The 21,960-nt window shown below is 42.7% G+C and overlaps 1 protein-coding gene across 1 annotated transcript in view; it reads left to right on the top strand.

Annotated features, from left to right (window-relative positions):
* The window catches only part of DIS3 (DIS3 exosome endoribonuclease and 3'-5' exoribonuclease), a 356,327-nt gene that overhangs the window by 114,618 nt on the left and 219,749 nt on the right, over positions 1–21,960 (top strand). Inside the window, exons 9-10 of the mRNA XM_085622000.1 lie at positions 15,359–15,505; positions 20,783–20,899. Coding sequence (XP_085478126.1) covers positions 15,359–15,505; positions 20,783–20,899 — 264 coding nt within the window. The remainder of the gene's footprint in view (positions 1–15,358; positions 15,506–20,782; positions 20,900–21,960) is intronic.

Below are 21,960 nucleotides of genomic sequence, written 5' to 3'. Positions count from 1 at the left end.
TACTGGACAGTGTAGCCTGTGGGTATAGGCTGCATTATCTGTCTTTAAATTAAATTCTCTCTTAAAGGTGTATGCAGGTCTGCATGATTTGTCACCTTTAGAGATTATTTTTTATTGCTCCGGGGTCCACGCACATGGGCGGGACTATTCACTAGATTATGACTATAACAGAGATACCCCTACTACAGAACTGGAGTTACAGAAAAGAAACTACTCCATATGTTCAATTATAAATAACTGCAGATATATAAGGACACATTGGGTAGGCATGATCCGACTCTCGATTGGAGATGACAGTATGTATAGGTTTTCGTTGCCCAGGGTACCTGATATATGCACAAATATTCATGCACTGTAAATGTAACTTACACCGGAAATCATAAGTCAGTGATGTACTGATCTATGCTACCAATGGCAAAAATGGCTATTATTGTCCACGGTGCAATGTGCATTGATTCTTGAAATTGATGTAATAACAAAGAGGCAATAAAGATATTTTTTAAAAAAGGAACGTGGCATAGTATTCACAGAAGCCAAGGAACGAGTTTGATGCCTTCGCTCGAGATGTTGTGACCAAGATATTCAACTTCATTGACAAGTAATTTACATTTACTGGCATATACAGTCATGCCTCTATCTTATAAAATGGTTAGTACTTTGTGAAGGATTTGTACATGTTCTTCTTTGGTTTCTGCATGGATTAAGACATCTTGATATGCTTGCACGTGGGAAAGGCTACCAAACAGACTGTCTATGAGTTTTTGAAAAACACTTGCGGCTGAAGCAAGGCCAAAAGGTAACCTCAAGTACTTAACGGCCCCAAAAGGGGTCACAAAAGCAGTGAGTGCTTGACAGTCAGGAGAGAGTTGAATCTGATGATAGGCGGAGTGTAAATCAATGGTGGAAAAAAACTTTGACTTTCCGACATTAGCTAACATTTCATGTATAAGAGGTAGAGGGTGGCAGTCCACAAGAATGTTTTTATTGAGAGATCTTAAATCCACACACAGCCTCAGGTCCCCAGTCTTTTTGTTTCCGTAAAACGACCGTAGAAATCCATTCTGAAGAATCGATAGGGGAAATTATACCCTCAGTTTGTAGGTCGTTAAGTAGAAACTTTAAATCCCCTCTGACACTAAGAGGTACAGGTCTAACTTTATGTATTACAGGAACAGCATGTTTCTTTAACATAATAGTGTGCTCACAACCTTTGACAGTACCAACAGAATTTCTGAATACACTTGGAAAAGAATTTAAAGGGTTTTCAACAACTGAATCCGGTTGGTCGACAGAAAATTTTGGAAGGAAGATCACCTAAAACAATGCGAAGATCTTGCCCAGGACGCAAGATGATTCCTAAGAGAGCAAGGTACTTCCAGCCTATGATGTCTCTTCCTTTAATGGCTACATAAATTTTGGTCCTAACAGATCTGCCAAGACATTCCACTCTGTCCCAAATATAACGCAGGAGATCAATATCTTGTTCTCCGAAGGCTTTGGCGTTGATATCGGGAGTATGAAGTGACCTGTCATTAGGCCAAAATTTGTAAAATGTGCAATCTGCAGGAATGGTAACAGGAGCACCTGAATCAGCCATTGCTAAAATAATCTTTCCATCAATAGAAATGTCAACCAACGGCCCTTTTAATAGGTTTGTCAGAAGATTCAGGGACTTCGATAGTGGCTGAAATATTTGCAAATTGACAAGTGCAACATCGGGAGTCTCCAAAGTAATGCTAGAAACCTTAACCCTGCTTGATGCTGCTGTGTTCCTACCACTCCTACACACTCCCTGCAAATGTCCAAATTTCTGACATTTAGTACATTTTTTCCCTAAAGCAGGACAATTAGGATTGTTCCCTTTGTGGTTTCTGGAACCGCACCGAAAACAAACCAATTGACCTCTAACAGGTTGATTCTTATAAGGGTTCTTGTTAAAGGTTTGTTTAGCATTGACAGCATACACAACATTGTCATCAGAAATTAGACTCACATTAGAAGAACCTGCAGGGTGTGCAGTGGACTGGGTGGGAGGAGCCATGGCCATACGCTAGGTGAGGAGGCGTTCTTGGATCTTCTTGGAAAAACAATAGTAGACAAATTGGTCTCCTATAGAAGTGTCAATATTAGGGCCAAACTCACACTTCTCAGCCAATACTCTTAAAGTCACTGTATAATCTTCAACTGACTCTTCACAATATTGCTTGCACATGGCGAAATTAAACCTCTCTAACAGAACACTTGTGAAATTAGAATATTGCTTAGCCATGCGCAATTTAGCTTTGATGGAAACGTTCCATACAGTATCCTCAGATGTAGGAGCAGGATGCCGTGGTAGATTGTCAAAAACTCTGTGACCAGCTGTGCCTAGATGATTGACTAACAAAGCTAATTTCCTTGAGGGAGAATAAAACAATCAGCGTCAATGGCAGTGAGGTAATTTTCGAAATCTCTTAGCCATTCTGACCACTTTAAATCTGGCTTGCTTGGTTTTAACAAGAAAGGCGCCGGCTGAATAACACCTTGACTGGATGCCATGAAGAGTGAACAATGGGTCAATAGAATGAACAATAGCACTGGGACACAAAACACATAAAGGATGTGTGAATAACCGGAGAATAATATGTAAAATTAAGACTCACTGTTGCATCAAAGCAGAATAAGGAAGTGTGCGAATCACCGTGTGTCGCACTGCAAGACGCCTGTGTAGAAACTTGGAAACTGAAAAAATAGCCTTTAAATTGAGTGTGGTGTGCGAATCACCGATCTTGGAATCGCACTGGTCAGAAGTCACGAAGAAATACGCTTCCTGACTCATCCAAAATGGCCGCCGCTGTGCGCGTGATGTCAACGCGCCTCCCAGGATTCAGAGCAGCAGCAATTACGTGAGTTGGTGTCAGAGGAGGCAGCAAGGCAGTGGAACAGAATACGGAACTCCGGAGCTGCAGGGGGTCTGGAACGCCAAGGTAAGAGCGAGCCAGGCAAGCATGAATCTTTTCAAATGGGCGCACGAGGCCCAATGGAATAAAGCTTGCGTAAAGGGCAAAATGTAGGAAACACAGGCAAAATTAACTAACCTCACGGTAAAGTCTCAAGAGGTCGTCGGTGTGCCGGGTATGAAGTAGAGACAGTCCGGTGAGCTCCAGCAGTAGCGTAGATCAGCGTGAAGGCGGCAAATACATTCCAGACCCCACTCCTGGTACCAATATGTGGTAATGCGGAAGCCAGAAACTCCACAAGTCGCTAATCCAAAATCCAGACTTGTTTTATTCATGGATTACAAGTAAGAGGTAAATGCAGAAAGAGCCCACGGCAGAAGCAGTTGCAGGAACAAGAAACAAGCAGCAACTGTCCTGGGTAGCATGGAACCATCTGTGCCAAACAAAGTTCTAAGGATAACATTCCAATAAGTTAAAGGAACAGTGAAACACAATGAAATAAAGTAACAAGTAAATACCACACAGTCATAAACTGGCCTAGAAATAGGACCTTTCAGAGCATCCTTTGAGACACACTCATGGAGGAGGCTCAGTGCCAATGTGGACACGCATTCCGGGAGAGTATAAGACTGCCATCTTAGAGCAGAAGCCATTGGTCTGGGGTAGTGGTATTACCCACTGCAGTCACAGGTACAACTGGACCATCCAGGCTGCTACATATTAAGCAGCGCTTGGTATCCCAACAATGAAGACAGTGAAGTCAACAGTAGCCCAGTATGACATCAATAAGTCCAATCAAATCAATTAGCTGTTAGTTTGTGTGTGCAACTCCTGAGGCGGAAAGCCGGGAGCTTTTAGTTGTGTTCTGTAATAATCGTGGTTATTACAACTTTTACTTGAAAACTGAATTGAATTTGAAAATAAAACTCGCGCTGACACTCGAGCCGTTTATTAAATAATTACACCCTAATAGCGATGTCAAGCCTGATTTGCTGCTTTGCTTAAACTTACCTGATCCAGACGATTAGGCTCTGGACAGGGGACGCTGAAAACACCACCGGAATCTGCCGATCGATTTCTGCCGCCATCTTGGGAGGTAATTGGACCTGGCAGCGGGCTAGTTGTTGTGGCGCTGCTGAGATAAAAGACGCCCTTTTGCGCTTGCAAATCCCTAGCTGTTAGTTTGTGTGTGCAACTCCTGAGGCGGAAAGCCGGGAGCTTTTAGTCGTGTTCTGTAATAATCGTTGTTATTACAACTTTTACTTGAAAACTGAATTGAATTTGAAAATAAAACTCGCGCTGACACTCGAGCCGTTTATTAAATAATTACACCCTAATAGCGATGTCAAGCCTGATTTGCTGCTTTGCTTAAACTTACCTGATCCAGACGATTAGGCTCTGGACAGGGGACGCCGAAAACACCACCGGAATCTGCCGATCGATTTCTGCCGCCATCTTGGGAGGTAATCGGACCTGGCAGCGGGCTAGTTGTTGTGGCGCTGCTGAGATAAAATGGACTCCTCTGTAGGTCCGCGCAGCTTACGCGCGCAGCGGGCGTGCCGAAGGCGTGCCGAAGGCGCGCCAAAGGCAAGCCCGTCTGCGCCCGGCCCGGGCCGAGGGCCAAAACCCCTGCTAGAGGATCAGAAGAAATACCGTCTGACCCTTCCCCACAGAAACAACTAGGTAAGACAGGGACTTATACATATGACACTGACACTTTAAAAGCCATCGGAGAGCCCAGAATGATCAAGTGCGCTAGAGCCCACAATATATCGGAACCGTTTCTCTGCAACTATTGCGGTTTTTCATTTAATTCCAAGGGTACTGAAAATCCCTATCAGAGGAAAAAATGTATTAATCCCCTAACATATAACATGATAAGCATAAACTGCCGGTCACTCTCCAAACATAGTGCTAATATGTTTGACCTCCTTTTTAATGAAAAACCGGATGCAGTGTTCCTTACTGAAACGTGGCTCCAGGAAAGTTCAGGACCAAACATAGCAATAGCCCTACCCTCGAACTATGCTATAGTAAGAGTAGATCGTACTAATAAGATTGGGGGGGGGGATTGCAGTAATTTAAAAAAAAAACTTTAGTTGCACTCTTGATGAACTTCCCATTACAACAGGTGAAGCTGCCCTTTTTAAACTTACCCTGTCTGCCTACTTTACTTTTTCTGGGATACTTGTATACAGACCACCCGATTTGATGACTAATTGGATTTCTGTATTAATGGAACAAATCTCTTTCCAGATAACAAATAAGGCCAATTTTACCGTGCTAGGAGATTTAAATCTCCATCTAGAAGATCTTACCTGTAGAAATAGTATAAGACTTATCGCGGACATGGCCTCTCAAAATCTTAAATTGGTAAATGAAGGGCCTACTCACAGAGCAGGACATTTCTTAGATCCCGCTTTCACCAATTTAGATACAATTATCTGCTCCCCAGCATTACCTACAATCTGGTCTGACCACTATCTAATAAAATTCTCCTTGATATCACCTTACAATACTAACAGAGGAAATGACATAACTCGCATAGAGAATTCGTCAAGAAACTGGAAGAGGTTAGACGTAGAGAAAATGAACAGATGTCTAGAGGCACATATACCACCGATGAAGCAACAAATAGACCGATTAGCAAATGATATCCAATGCTGGCTTACTAATGCTGTGGACCTATGTCTTCCTATTTCCAAACAAAATAAAATCACTCATCCTCCCCCAGCACCATGGTATACCGATTCTCTGAAAATATCAAAATCTAGCTGTAAAACTCTCGAAAGACACTGGAGGAAAAACTATAACCCCATAGATAAAGTAGCTTATAAAGCCGCTTTAAGTGAATATCATAAGGAATGTAAGTTTGCACGTGCCACCTTCGTAAATCAAACCATCAATAAGGTCTCAAACTGTGCAAAAACACTCTTTAACACAGTGAAAGCATTGGCTGGCTCAGATGCAACTGCCAAACCACCCGCTTTATCACTATCCAAATGTGAAGAACTAGCGAACTTCTTCATAAATAAAGTGGAAGGTATCTATCAAGATATCATCTCACAGGACACGGAAGTTCCAGGGCCAAAGGTTATTGCATCTGAGGGTATACAGCTTTCCAATCGAAGAAAGATCGAGCATGAACTAAAAGATTGGCCCCTATTAACTACGAATACTGTCCAAGACCTATTAAATTCTATCAAATCGGGGTCACCAAGGGATCCTATTCCAACTAACATCCTTAAGCAGTTAAATCTATCTGTGATACCTATTATAACGCAGGTACTTAACATGTCAATTAAAGAGGCCAAAGTTCCTCCCCTTTGGAAGCATGCTATGATCCACCCTCTGCTGAAAAAACCAAATGCTGATGTAACGGATACGAAAAACTACCGTCCCATCTCCTTACTCCCAATTCTATCTAAAATTTTAGAAGAACACATCCACCTTCAGTTGACACAATATGTGAACACTTACCAACTTCTTCACCAGTCACAGTCTGGATTTAGGGCAGGTTTTTCAACGGAAACTACGCTGCTGGGCGTCACTGAGACAATTCGCCAGAAATTGGATAATGAAGAAACAGTAGCGCTCATCCTATTGGATTTGAGCGCTGCTTTCGATACCATTTCTCACAAGGTGCTCTTAAACACTCTGAATAACGTAGGAATCAGTGGGGATGCTCTGAAATGGATTCAGGACTTCCTCTCAAATAGGACATTTCAAGTTTTCTCTCATAACACATGCTCCAAGACCCATTCTTTCAGTCATGGTGTACCTCAGGGATCCATCCTGAGTCCACTTCTCTTCAACATTTATGTTAGGCCTTTGGCTGAGTTAGTTGAGGAGTCGGGACTCACAATCTATTCATATGCAGATGATTCACCAATTATTTTTTCACTGACGGCCCAAAAAGTAAATGACATCTCTAGGCTTAAAACTGGACTGAACAACATCGCAACTTGGATGAAGGAAAATTTCCTAAAACTAAACAGTGAAAAAACAGAGGTGATCATTCTAGGGAAACAGAAACATCTATGGAGCCATCAACATTGGCCAGAGAAAATGGGCACCCTCCCAAACCCTGTTTCACAAGTACGTAATCTGGGTGTACTCCTGGATGATACTCTGAGCATGCATGCACAATCAGTTAGAGTGGCAGCCACCTGTTTCTCCATCCTACGATGGCTGAGGAAAATCTGCTGGATGCTCCCTGAGTCAACCAGGAAAACGGTGGTGAACGCCTTAGTAACATCCCGTTTAGATTATGGAAATGTCCTTTATTTAGGATCAAATAAGGCTAACCTCCATCGTCTACAAATGGCTCAAAATGCGGTAGTCAGATTACTATGCAATGTACCTAAAAGGGTATCAGTCTCTGCATTCCGGCGTAAACTGCATTGGCTTAACATTGAAAATCGAGTGAAATTTAAAACTCTCACCTACATGTATAAAATAAAAGCCAACACAGCCCCGAGGTACCTTTGCTCACTGGTAAATACATATATTCCATCCAGGAACCTCAGATCAGCCACCCAGGGCCGTTTCAGGATTCCAAAATTTAAACGCACTCGCATAGGAGGCAAATCCTTTGCTTACTTAGGCCCGTCTCACTGGAACTCTCTCCCCATTCCATTGAGAAATGAGCCTAATTACTTCAGTTTTCGAAAGTTGTTAAAAACCTGGTTATTCGATAAATAAAAATAAAACCTTTTCTCTCCACCGGCAACAGCTAAAATGCGCCGGGAAACCCTTTTGGGTAGCCGATGCGCAGTACAAATGCAAAAAATAAATATCCAGGAGACAGGTCGAGGGCGAGATATTGTGTCCCTATTTTTCCTTGTACACAACATTCAGGCCATTTACCCAAACTTTACTCCAGGCATTTTCAAAATCAAGGCTCTTCCCTACACCTCCAAAAGCAGCATGCTGGGCTCATCATCCCTATACACTTGATAGATTAGAAGACAACCGGGAGCAAAATTCTCCCTCCTCTGTTTAGCTGGCTGCAACGTTTGCTAGGCCCTGGCATACACAGATTAAGCCAGCATCAGCATCTCTTCTAAAGCATCTTAATAGCCTTAATGTCTAGGGACTGTGACCTTTACAATGTACAAAGAATGCTTTAAGTGTGGGAGGATATTCTTTAGACTCAACAATGCCCGGTCCCATTAGAAGAAGTCTGAAATGGTGGCTGCCAGATGCAAGAGGGAGCTCTCTTTCAAATATATGTTTTCCCAGACACATCTACAGAAGATACAGAAACTCCAGATAAAGACGACCTGATCAATGAAAAATTCCTGATGGATGTGTTCCAGGAACAAAAATGGGATTTCTCTTCTTTGTATGCAGAGCTGAAAAATGACTTAAAAGAAGTCCATTGACTTGAACAATCTGGGTGATGGGTCCCATCTCTTGAAGAAACTAGACACACGCAAGGAGAGGAGCTGAAAATTTTAAATCATGAGCTCTTTTGACTCGGAGATCAGACCATCTCCCTTCAAACCCATCTGGAAGACCTAGAAAAGGGACCTTGCAGTAATAATAGTTGTAGTAGGAGAGTACCAGAGAATTCAGAGGGTGACAACCTTACGTTCAACATTTCTTCACAGAACTATTCATAACGCCAGAAGTGGAAGACATCCTACTGGCAGGATCCAGCTCACGCCTCCCACCCATAAAAGCATCAAATCCCATGCCCTCCTCGCATCCTTGTCAGAGTTCCTTTCGATCACCTGAAAGAAGAGCTAATGTCAGTGGTGAGAAAGAGTGAATACTTTGTATTTGACTGCCTTAAAATTCTCTTTTTCCAGTACTTACCCAGTATTACCCAACAAAAAAGAAGGATCTTCATTCTGTACTGAAAAACACCAGAAAGCAAAAATCCCCAAAAGACAAGTCCACCCTTTTTGTTCAAATGGCAAAAACACAGAGTTCACTTCTCATCTTTGAAGGAAGCTGGATGGATTTTTCAGTTACTAGAGGAAACTGAGATCCCTGATGCAACAGATTCTGATGTTCTTTGACGTGTTTTTAAGTGCTTGAGACTCCAGCTCAGAGGAACCTGAACAACTCTCAAATTGAAAATACGAAACTGAAAAGCATACACTTCGATTATCAATAAAGGGAAGTTAACGATAGACATACTTTCACACGCCCCCTGCTAGCAGATGACTAGAATATCCTCAACTATATTGAAAGAAGAGTGGTTAGATTCCAAGGAGCAGCTCCTGGTATCCTGGGCACAGTTGTTTAGAACGATGAAGCCAATATCAGATAAGCAGGGGCCGGGAGCAGAGGAGGGAGGGAAGAAGACGGAAGGTGGTTTTCCCACATTTAGATGCCTAGTTGATGTTGCCCTCTTGAGTGAGATCACCAGGCTAATCTGTCTACAGGGAGAGAACAGATTATTTACATACTGCATTATTTACATTTAAGGTTATCCAGTTATATTTTGAAGACTTGATTGCATTTATAGTTTGTAATGAAACATGTTGGGGAGATTCAAGGGAGTAAAGGGGAAGGATTTCAACTTTGGGTAATAGGTCTCCATGCACCAGTCAAACAAGCATATATACTGCCACCCAATACCCCTCTGTTCAATCGTGATAGAGAAGCTCCCATCCAGCTTTATTTATCCTGAAGTAAATTGAGAACATGACTACGGGATCACATGTAATGTTTATCTCATTGAATGTTGGAATCCTAATAGCCCAAATAACAGGATCACCACTCTAAACATCCTTAAACACATTAAGGGCAATATGATCTTTCTTCAAATGACACACCTTCTGCCTAAAGATACAAAGAGAATGAAATTGTAATTCTTCCCACAACAGTTTTTTTGCTTCAGCTTAATCCAAAACAAAACGGGTGTTAATCTTATTCAATGCTAAGATAAATTTCTCACAGGAGTCGTCCACAGCATACAAGGATGACAAGTCTCTATTTTTAAATGGCAATATTTTTAAATGGCATCTTGAAGGGCCGCCAGATTTCCTTGGCTGCTGTTTATTGCCCGAGCCTTGGTCAAGACTTCCTGAAAAACACCATTATGACAATGCTGGAACTAACCCAATACCAATGATTATGTTGAAACCTTTCCATGTGATGGAGACATAGTGGCATTATCTTGGGAGGGAAGGGATTTGCTTATAGAGAGCAGCTTGTGTGATGCTTGAACTTTTTGTCAATCCCGTAATAGAGATTGCTCCCACCCCTTAGCTGCACATAGATCTCACTCCTGGATATACATGCTCCTGATAAACCACTCTTTGTGTCCCAATAAAAAGAGCAAACACATAGGCAGGATCGAGGGGGGCATATCTTTATCGAAACATGCCCCCATTACATTTACAACAGAATGTGGAGAGACTGCATAAAGGTCAGTCTTGGTGCCTGGGCATGAGACTTGTTAGAAATGGGATATCTGGTTGGCTACAGCTTGTGCCAAAGCCAGGCAGAGACCACCACTCTAGTCAGGGCAAGGGAGTTACACGCCAAAGATAACCCCTGCTCACCCCTTGGTTGCTTGGCACAAGCAGTCAGGTTTATCCCGGAGGCAATGTGTAAAGCGTTTGCGCAACACACCCACAGCAACAACACACTAGGCACACCACAAAAGGAACTCCACACAAGGTTATATCAGAAATAGCCTTTGCATTATCATAAAACATATTAGAATAGTAATCACACAATATACAATGTGCCACCTGGCACTAGGCAATATTTACAGGGGATTATATACACATGACAGGGCCACTTGGACCACTGTCCGAACCATCACAAAGCGAACTTAGTAAATGTAGAACATATAATAAGCGTAGAACACAACCAGTAATTATTGGCAAACACTGTACTCAGCATCATCCTGTAACACAAACCATATTATGCACAGTATCACATCAGGCGCAAAATACATTATACGCCAACCTCATAAGGATAACCATATTAGACCATAACCTCATAATTTTAAACGTATTAGACAATAACATCCTAAGCATAAATCTCATTAGGCAGAAATCACAGAGGAGAATAATCTCACAAGTATAAACCACAGTATGCAATTAACCTCGTAAACATAAACCATATTAGAGGCATAAATCACGGTGCATAAATTGCAGTACATGAATTACATTTCCTGCGCACCACATAAATCACATTAGGGCCTGGTGCCATATTAACCTCAGTGTCCCCCTGGCCAACTGGCCTTCTCAGAGGGCTCAAATGCCCTATGTCCCAAATATCAGGCGGCTGCCAATGCAGCATAATTCGCAAGTGCGCAATTGCGCTGGAGCAGGAGTGTATCTCACTCCTATCTCACTAAAAATGCACCCAAAGAAATGTTGGCCGTAACATGACAGCTGACGCTAATTGCCGTGCAGCTGTGAAAATCAAATGTGGGGCCTGGGCACTCCCTGTGCCCTCTGAACAAATATGACCAAAATGTTGCAGCTGCCCGCGCTGGTGCAGCGCAGCTGGGAAGCAATAATCAGCCCTGGCACAACTGTGCCCTCGGGGCCTTCACTGGGGCTCCATAACAAAATGCCCATAACGTTGCAGCTGCCCGCTACGGCGGTGCAGCTGTGACCATATCTCTAGAGGGACCCGGCACCACGGTTTCTATTGACCCCCATGTGACTCTAAAAACAAACATGCCCCCCATTGTTGGAGCGGCCCGCAACGGCGGGACCGTTCAGGCCAAGCTGGAAGGGGCACTGGCCCCTCTGGGCCCTCTTAAAACAAATATGCCCCCAAGCAGGAGCGGCCCGCCCTCTGGCGGGACCGCTCAGACACTGTGCCTCGATCGGCACACATAATGGAGAAGCCCCCACTCACCAGGCTCTCCGTGGGGCTGGACTCCTCCGGTCTCCTCTCTGCAAGGCACACTCCTGGCGGCGCCTTAGGAGAGCCCCCATGGCTGGACCGGCTCTCGTACTCCTGAGGAGCCCGCGAGGCTCCCCCTGCGTTTCACCTTCACCCGGTCCCTCTACGGGGACCCGGTACTTTGCAGGGGAACCCGCAAGGCTCCAGATGGTTTTCCCGGCGGCAGGGCGGGACTTCCTCTACCTGCTCCGCCCAACGCCAGGCAGCTTTGCCTGACTTCCTCGTCCGATCGGGCAGCAGTGGTGATTATCAGCCATTACGGGGTAGGCTCCCGTTTTACACAAAGATAGTGGCTGAGTGGGCACCCGCCGAATCAAAAGGTGCACGCTGCGGGGTGGGCACCCGCCATTTCGAGAACCTATAAAGCGGGGTGGGCTCCCGCTCTGCATGAAAAGAATGCGGGGTGGGCACCCGCTCCTAAAGCAGCATCACGGGGGAATCCCTCATGTCGGAATTCCCTCCAAAAGGGTGGCAGCTCAGCGCTGCGCAGCCCATGCTCCTCTCTCCTCTGGGAAAATTAGAATCCAGCGCTCACAGGGCGCAAACGCAACAAGAAGTCCTGAAGGTCCTGGCATATTAAAAGCAAAGCGACAGGGCGCAAGAGGTCCCAGCAAGTCCGTAGGGATCAATGGGGCAATGCTGGGCCCAGGGAGGCAAGCCCTCATGGCGGTTCCTCCTGGGCCCCAGCAGCAGCACGCCCCAGCAAGGTCAGGAACAAGCACAGCACACCTTCACGGGGTCACAGCCCCAGTATTTATACACCTTTTCCCTTTGTCTGCGCCAGCACAGGGCTTGGGGAACCAGCAGAAACTGGTTCAGGGGGAATTGGAGCACTTTGTTTTCCAAGCGCCTTTTCCCCTTTGTCAGGTGGGGGGCTAGGTGATCAGACACACCACAGGGGGCGGAGCCAGCATTGTACTGGCTGGGCACAGTCCTGTTCAGAGTCAGGGGATTACTCCTCCCACTACTCCCAGCACAGATGTCCCATTCAGCCTAGTGCTGATTCACCCTGACCCTCCTGGAGCCACACACACCTCCCAGTTCCTGTCACTCACAAGCCAGACATGTAATTCACATCAGGCAGGCAGACACATAGCACACACAAATGCCAACTTCTAAAAGTAACAGTCCAGCCCAAACTATTGGGCCGTTCACTGGATTCAAGCTAGACTGACTGATGGGGGAGATACCCCAAAACCGGTCCCAGGGTGCTTGTTTCCGGTCCAGGGAGGGCCTGGCTTGGCAGTTTGGGCTGGGCTGTTCCCATGGGGAGCAGGGTCAAGACTGATTTGCATATGGCTTGGTCCAAACTGGGGTGACGTGGTGAGCAAATAACGATGGATTAAATTCAGATCTGTTACTGGGGGTGAGTGGTTGAAAAGTTTCAACACTCAGTCCATTTTACTTTGTACTGTAACAGCACTAACAAGAGTAACCGGCTTCTTGTGACCAGGTTTGATCGTACAATTCTAATCAGCCACCAAACCAAAACCTTAATGCCTTTGCGGGCTACATAAACTTTCCCCTTTGATAATGTTAGTTTCAAAGGTGATGTTTGCCCAGAAATATCCGTCTGGCTCTTCTGCTACCATTAAATGTGATGGTGATCGCATCCGGAGGTAATAATTTTTTGTCATTCCAGGGTTCCTTGTATTTTTCAAATTAAATTATTTAAATCTTAGCACCAAAATCTAAAAGTAACAGGATGTGAATGCCATCAGTCAAGATGGTAACATGCGGGTCATTATATTTCTTATTGCTGTGTACACAACCAACCTCCATACAATCTTTTGACAATATCCTCTTCATCCAACTTTTGATCTTGTACACTTCTGACACCTACACGCCTACCTCCCTTCATACTTCCCAAAATGTCCAGTTTTCTTGTACTTCCAACACTTGTGTAACCGCAGCAGAATTGTTTCAATTTGACAAATGCGATGATGATCCACACTTAATTTTGACGCCAACTTTGTTGAGTCACTAGTAAACTACCAGGTTGCCTTATACACCAATTTCTTTATTGTAGTGGAGCTTCTTAAACACTGGCTGATACAAAGGGCCAGAGATCACAATAATGGACCCACAATTTAAACCATTACAATAAGAGTTCCATAATAGAACACATAGCAAAACAATAACCTTGCTGTAACCTTGTCACATCACATAAGGGATGACATAAAAGAATTCTATCCGAACATGTCCCAACTTTATTAGAGGGAAGAAAAAGTCATGGGTCCCCAGGAAAATAGGTTACATTCCTACAAATCAAGAGGAAGTGGAAACCCCAAACATAAAATGGTACTACCAGGCAACACACAACTGAAGATTGGCCACAAAATATGTACTGTTCCACAGTTAAACCTACTCTTTTACTAGGCCTAGTCAAATCAGCTTTTAGATCATGGAGAAAGGCGGGATGTACCAAATCAAGAGATCTATTACAGAAAGTGGATATTTAATCATTTGAAACTCCAACAAAACAATATGGTCTACAGGAATCAGAGTGTTTTAGCTACATGCAGGTAAACACCTAATTTCCAGAATATACTGCATCCTTCAGGAAGCAGATACCCTATGAAACCGAAATTCCAAATTGGGTGTGAAGAATAATAAGTAAACGTTTCTATGAAGACCAATGGCATACTATTATGTGAAGAGACAGAAAGGGAGGAAATTTTTTAAAAGTGGGCCCCCCTCTCCATTAGACTGCATGCGATTGACGCCATAAACCCCAGACAAATGCTGGTCTAACTGTAATATCAACGGTTCACTGACTTGCTTACTTTGAGGTTGTGAAAAAGTTTGCCCTGTTCTTCATGACCCAGATAGTGTTATTCGGTTGGTTCCCTGGAGTCAAGAGATGGCTACATAGGTAACCTGTACTGTTGAATACTATGCTTCTGGCAGCCAAACAGACCTCAAAAGGGTTTTCAACCCTTTCCTCAACAGTTATGCAATTGGTACGGGAGATTATGGTTCATACTTGGTATGGAACAAATTACATACACCATCAAAGGTGATGAGAAACACTTTTCTAAACACTGTGCGCCAATTTTGACTTACTATAAGAAAGATTGTAGAGAACATACATCCATGAGAACTGTTAGAGAAATGCAATTTATACAACCGTTAAAACTGATGTGGGTACTGGCACATATTGGTTTGATAGACTGATGTGGAGCCTTACACTAGATTATGCAAAGTATATTTACTGATTGAATTGTCTGAGCAGCAGTAGTGGCAATTGAGTGTGAGGGGAAGGGGAAAGTGTTGGAGGGGTGTTAATGGATTATATAAATGCCTCTTCCAATTTTCTACCCCACTTTGCAGATTGTTCAAATTATTTTCTTTCTTTGCACATATTTCAATACAATTGATGGAAAATAAAGTTATAAATTATGGTAAGATATGTGTTGGTCTTCTTTGCTAAGCCTTTACGAAACATTAATGGAAAGATTATTTTTAAGATCCTATGAACATCATACACAATAATACAAGGAAGATATGTCTGTAAATTTGCTTTTCAGGGACATTTTGTAAGGAATCTGGGAACTGCAGGAGATAAGGAAACAGAAACTGAAGTTCTTCTGCTTGAACATGACGTGCCACACCAGCCATTCTCCCAGGCAGTTCTTAGTTTTCTCCCTCAGATGCCATGGAGAATTAAAGATGAGGTGAGCAAAAGTGAATTGATTAGGTAAATTCTTGCCAAGCATCCTAATAATAATGTTTTATAAAGTGCTGCTACTACTGACATTCAGATTTCCTGGCACTCTAGACTCTGGCAGAAAGAATGTGTGTCAATAAACCAAGATTAGCCAGATAACCAAGTTTAAATGTTTACTGAATTTGAAGTACTGGGTTTCACAGTGTAAGTATAGGGGTCATGAATACTGTTATCAAGTGTCAAAAGAAGAAAAGACCAGAGCCCTTAAGAGTGCCCACTAAATAATAGGATCATTCACAAGGTAGGCATTCCCTGAGTGCACATTACGCCCTGGAACAAATCTGGTTGATCTTGCACACACAAAGGCCAGGCCAACATGTTTGATTACATGGTGGCAAATAGACAGGGATTTGAAAGTAATTTTTTTGACCACCAGGCACTGAAGAAGTGCTCTCAGATTACTTGAGATTTGGGATTGAGAAGAAATTCACAACAGAAGATGGGCGGCAAGATTTGCAGAATATAGTTCAAGATACTTATGGAATTTACAGTAATTAATATATTACAAAATAGGTTGAATCACAGATTTGCGAGCTTTTGGTTGCAGTAATGGAAAAACGTTTCATAGCATACACAGATGGAAGAAACATGCAGATTTCAGGGCATTCATTTCTTTCACAGATGAAAGAAAATGGTCGGAAATGGTGCAAGGATTTATTGCTGACTCTTCAACTGTAGGCAGCGAGCCCAGTTCACTAGGTCACAAAGAAGGATATGATGCTTACCGGATAACCACCAAAAATAAGAACTTATGTCTTGTCCTCATTAAGCTTCAATGCAGTGATTTTCATCCAGCCTGCCACAACCGAAAGACAAGTAGAAAAGATACAGTAATCTGGACATAGGCAGCATATGCCTTAAGCGCAAGATGAAAACCATGTGTTCAGCCCTCAACAGGAAACAAATGGATATTAAAAGAGTCTGGCATGGGGAGGGGCACCATGCTACCAAGCTCTGGGTGGGATAGCGGGGAGGGGGACCAGCCCGGCAGGTAAAGCAGGGGCAGGGCTTGGCAAGGCAGGCCAGGTTTGAAGATGGTCGCTCTCTTCTGTGTTCAGTAAGTTGGCCCTATCGAAGGCCACTCCTACCTGTCGAAGGACTTGGGAACTGTTTTCAGGCTCTCAGTAAGTATACAGGCTCAGACAAATAACCAGCCATCCTCCCTAGAGTTAAATGATCTCCACCTTCGAAAGGCGGAACTTCTCACGGTATAGAGATCACTCTTGTTTCAGATGCTGATGAATCAGAAGTATTTTGAATCAGGGAGGCTCTGAGATCCTGATTGTTTTGGAACTCTCTGTGGCATATGCTACTGTCTTGCATAAGATACTTGTATCTTGCTTCTCTTCCATTAGTTTCTGTCATCATATTTTGGCCACCTTAGACTGGTTTTACTTTTTTCTTTGTACTCGCTCCCGGGCAGTCTTTCTGCCCCCCTCTGTTCCTACTCTTTCAAAACAACCTGTGAGGTTTCTCAAGATTCCTCCTCGAGTCCCACATTTTCAATAGCTACATTACACCTCTTACTTTCTTATTTGGTTTTGTTTCAAGCTCATGCCCTACACAGATGATATTAAAATCATTGTTTCTATCTGTAACATCACTTGCATCCTGGAACATTTTTGCTTCTGCATGTTTACGGTGCCATCTAGATGCAACATAACTGTCTAAATGTCAGCAGAGAAAAGAGTAAAATTATTTTTCTGGGCACTCAGCCTTCATCTTGCCATCTGCCTATGGGCCTCTTGAGTGTGTCTGTACAACCGTTCCCAATTCTCCTGCTTTGTTTTTGATTCCGCTATATCTCTTTTGCCACTCAGATTGGACGGGTCACCTCATTTTGCATTTTCGGTGCCTGAATGCTCTGGAAAATCATTCAGTTTCTCCCCTCTCCTACTACGAAATCTGTTGGGTGGCCTTTATTTTGTCTCAGCTCGATTATTGCAAATCTTTAGAAATCTTTATACCTTGGAATATCCAGCTACCTATTGAATTGTCTTCCAGTTGTGCAAAATGTGGTAGCTCATCTTGTATAATATCTCCATCCTTGTGCCTGATCTCCAGTTACCTCAAAGCTCTTCACTGGCAACATGTAGCCAAATGCTGTATCATCAAAGTTCAGCTCTTAGGCCACCCATAATATGTGTCCAACTTATCGGAGAAACAAGTTTCAGCTCTACATGGCTGTCACACGTGTTGAATTACTTTACGGCTAACCTTCTCTTGCTCTACATTATCAAGTGCTGTTGCCTGAGCGGCTGCTCTTTCTCCTATCTGGCAGCTAAGCATTGGAATGCTCTCCCTCCTAGTCTCTATAATTTTATAATTTAGACAATATCACTTCCTTTCAGAAGCTTTTCAAATATTGGCAGTTTCAGCTTGTTTAGTGACTTTTCTCTTACGTTGCAGATTATCATCTTTCTGAGCCAGGATGCTCTTAGGAGTACCAGCTCACGCTTTCCAAAACTATTTAAGTTAATTCATTTTCAAATCACCCCAAGTCTCTACCTATATGTTCATCCGTATCACTTTCTACTTTTGCATGTCGGAGGGATACAAGAAGAAAAACAATTAATTGAAGGCATGATTATTAAAGTAATTTCTAAGAGTAGTTTATTGAGGGTTTCGCTCAATTTGATAGTCGGTTGGAGTTGGCAGGGCTCTCTGTGTCTGAATGGGAAACCTTAGACTGGGTGCAATCAGTGCTTAATTTGAGCTAGTGGTTTTCGGTGCTCGGCACCGGCACTTAATTGTCAACACCAGTGCTTGTGACAGTCTGCCACATAATTTAGAGATGAACAGAACAACAGTCGTTTAATAATTCAATATAGATTGAAAATGACTATTACCTGCCGCCGAAGCCTTTCTTATAGCTTTTGGGGTCTGAATTGTAACGCTTATAGGAGTGTGATGGTTAGTAGTTGTGTTGGAATTACTATTGGCAGCCCTGGCTTAAGCACTGCTAAGACAATAAAACGAATCCTTAAGCAAACTGCTCAAGCTCACTCCTTCATGGTATCCCAAGACCCCTTATTTTCCTTTGTTGACTTATGTTTGGAGATAGCCCAAAGGCAGAGAGACATTCATTGTTTCTCTATTTAAGTTGTTCCTTGTGCAAGGGCGCACTTGGGCCTGATCTGGACTTTGAAGGACAGGGTAATGTCCATCAAGGGAACTGACTAAATAACTTTGTCACCTTGACTGACATCCCGTCCTGCAAATCTACCAGCCCCGCTGACATCTCTTAGCATTAGCAGGAACTGTTGTCATGGCGGTTCCTCGCAGTGTTGTAAAGTTTGACCAGTGACTCCATCAAACAGGATGGCTGTTCATCAGACTTTTACAGTTTTCTTCCAGGTGATGAGGGTCATGTTTTTTTTTTAACTCTTCCTCGCCACCAGGTTTATTTTTTTAAGCTTTGAAGTCAGATGAGGGTAGTCCCTGACGTTTTTTTTTTTCTGCTGGTTCGATGTCTTCATTCTGAGGTTCAGATCCAACTGATATCTTTATTCCTCAGAAGGTTCTAGTTATCAATGGTATTTGGTTTTTAGAAAAGTAACCGATCTGTCCTTCTTAGTGCACTGGTTATACCATTGTAAGGCACTCAAGCTTGCTGCACCTTTTGCCTTATGCTATATGTTTCGCCAAATTGTTGACACCCACGGTGATATTAAAATTAGTGCTTCAAATTAGTAAAAGTAACATGATCTTGTAGCCCTAATCACTAGCCTCGGTAGAATGTATAAGAAATAATGGGACAGGTTTCCATGGCGACCTGTCACACAGTCCTTTCCTTTTGGCTTCAAAAAGAGACTGTAGACATTTTTCAAGTTCTAAATCTGCAGGCCCCGTATATTTTGGCGAATCTCCTTACACCCTATGTTCCCACTCGGTGCCTACATTCAAGAGATCAACACTTGGCTGTTGTCCCGAGAATGAGAAAGGTCCGAACTGGAGGGCGCTCTTTCCGCACCCTCGCCGCTAAACTCTGGAACTCTCTTCCCACGAGCATTAGGAGCATCAGCAATCATGCCCAATTCTGCAAAGTCATTAAAACCTAGCTCTTCCCCGTCTGAGTGGTCTTAGGTGCTTGCTACATGGTCTTCTTAACAGTCTGCAGCAATAGCGCCGGGACGCCCCTTTGCTGGGGCAGCTGTGCGCTCTACAAATCTGCTAACATAACAAACATTTGAGTTAGACCATGCTCACTGTCCTGACTAGAGTACAGTTCATCCCCACATCCTCCTATTTGAAAGCATGTTTCTGATGTTCTGCTGCTCATCGCATAATCTTTGCACCCTTAGTAAATCCTTAGAATTACCACCAAAGCACACATTTCTGTGAATGTTAAATGTATGATATATGGTTGGCTTTTTTGTATAACACGCTGGCTCTGCCCAGAGCAACTGCACTTTATAAACCTCTTAAATAAAATAACTGAACAATATTTCTCTAATTGATGCAAGGTTGAGAATTTAAACAGCACATATTTATGTTGACTAACATTGGAGATGCTCTGCGTTCGGACTTTTTAAAACCAAAACTGATAGTTTACTGCAGGATTATTGGTGAATCGTTTGGTTGAAAAACATAGTACATGTAAATTCAAAAGTAACTATTCTCTAGGGCCTTTAGTGGATATTGTATATGATGTCATAAATACCAGAGAAGCACCTAATAAACTCTTGCTGGTTGCTTACGGTTGTCAACCGGTGACGAAAATTGTGAAAAGCTGCTCATTTCTTTGCTCACCAATAAAGCTGTGAGATCAGTTTGTATGGTTTTTAATCCATGGGACGTGGTTAGGATCACTTCTTTAGTGTATTTTTTCTTTTTTTATTGAAAGCCAAATTTTATTTTATTTAGTTCGGCTTCTTCAACTGAACTAATCAATAAATAATTAGCTTTTTTAATTATGTAACATTTGTAAATTGCTTTATGACAACAAACCAATTCCTTTTTGATTTTGAAGGGGCTTCCATCGCTTGGTAGAATATGAATTCAACTGGGGAAAATTAATACAATTATTTTATGAGCTTTTATTGTATTTTTGCTCTGAAACTCAAAAGGAATGTGTTGAAAAACCATCCATGATGGTTTTTGGAAATCTTGTAAGCATGTATTTTATTTGATCTTAAAGCTAATATTGTTTTGCTGACATGAGTTAAAACGTGGTTGTTACTTAATATCCTGCAGAGTAACTTGGATGTGTTTGAAATTACAGGACATGAAGCACCGAATTGACTTGAGAGACCTTTGTGTGTGCAGTGTAGACCCACCTGGGTGTACCGATATTGATGATGCTTTGCATTGCCGGGACCTGGAAAATGGCAATTTGGAGGTAGGTGCATCCCTGAATCTTCCGTGGTCAATCACCTTTAGCAATGGAGTCTGTGGAGGCTTGTTCTTCCTACTCTGTTTCTCTTAGAAATGGCGCTAACAAAGATGGGCAAGGCCTCAAATTTGTTTCCTGTTTTAACTAGAAAGAGTGTCACTTGGAAAGTGGCATTTAAAAAAAACAGATGACAGTGAGCAGTAGACATCACTGGAGAATCAAATGAGAAAGGACATGTGTGAGTGCTTTTCCTATTGACACGTTTCAAGCACGCATGTGATGTTAAACCAGTGTGAGGAAGTGTGGTGGGAAGTGGCTGCGTGGCAAACACATGGTGAAAGAACTTTCTGTTGAGAAACATAGAGGAGATGTATATATTTTTTTATGAATTCATTATTTTTTATTAACAAAGAAAATAGTAAAAAACACCATTAGTTACATTCTTCACGCTTCTGGCAAATGGGTTCTTTTAACATAGAAGAAATAAGAGTACAACTTTTTCTCTTCTGTGAATTAATAAGGAACATGGTAGATGGAGCAGAAGGGAGAAGTATGTATATTTGCACATGCCCTATCTGGTTAATACACAAAGAGGAGCGGTAAAAACAAGATTCCTTGGGATTAACAGTGTGGCTGTTCCCCTGACGTAAAAAATGTTTCACTAAAAGTAAAATGAAACAAGACTCCTGTTTTCTTTGGTTCTACATGAACCAATGATTGCATACAGTCGGGGGTGGCACCTGCAATGGTACATTCAGTCATCGGTTTTCAACAGTTCATTGCACATGTGATGGCCTAGGAAAGGTCAAAACCCTCAGCTGAAATTATTCCAGAAATGTATGCAGACTCATGTAAGCATGTACGTTAAAAATATGTTAAGTTGTTGCAAAAACCAATAAAGAAATACTGGAGAAAAATATAGTGCAGATTCAGGCAGAATGCTTCTGTGATACTGCATGGCTAATGGATTCTTCTCTGCAGCACAGTTAACCTAGATTTTGGGGAGGGTTTTTACAGTGTGCCAGGATATTATATGGGTGATGTGCATTTGATAGAAAGTGTCTACT

Source organism: Triturus cristatus, chromosome 8 (genome assembly GCF_964204655.1).
Source record: "Triturus cristatus chromosome 8, aTriCri1.1, whole genome shotgun sequence".
Taxonomy (NCBI): domain Eukaryota; kingdom Metazoa; phylum Chordata; class Amphibia; order Caudata; family Salamandridae; genus Triturus; species Triturus cristatus.
The sequence above is the reverse complement of the archived record's forward strand: the minus strand, read 5'-3'. Positions and strand labels throughout refer to the sequence as shown.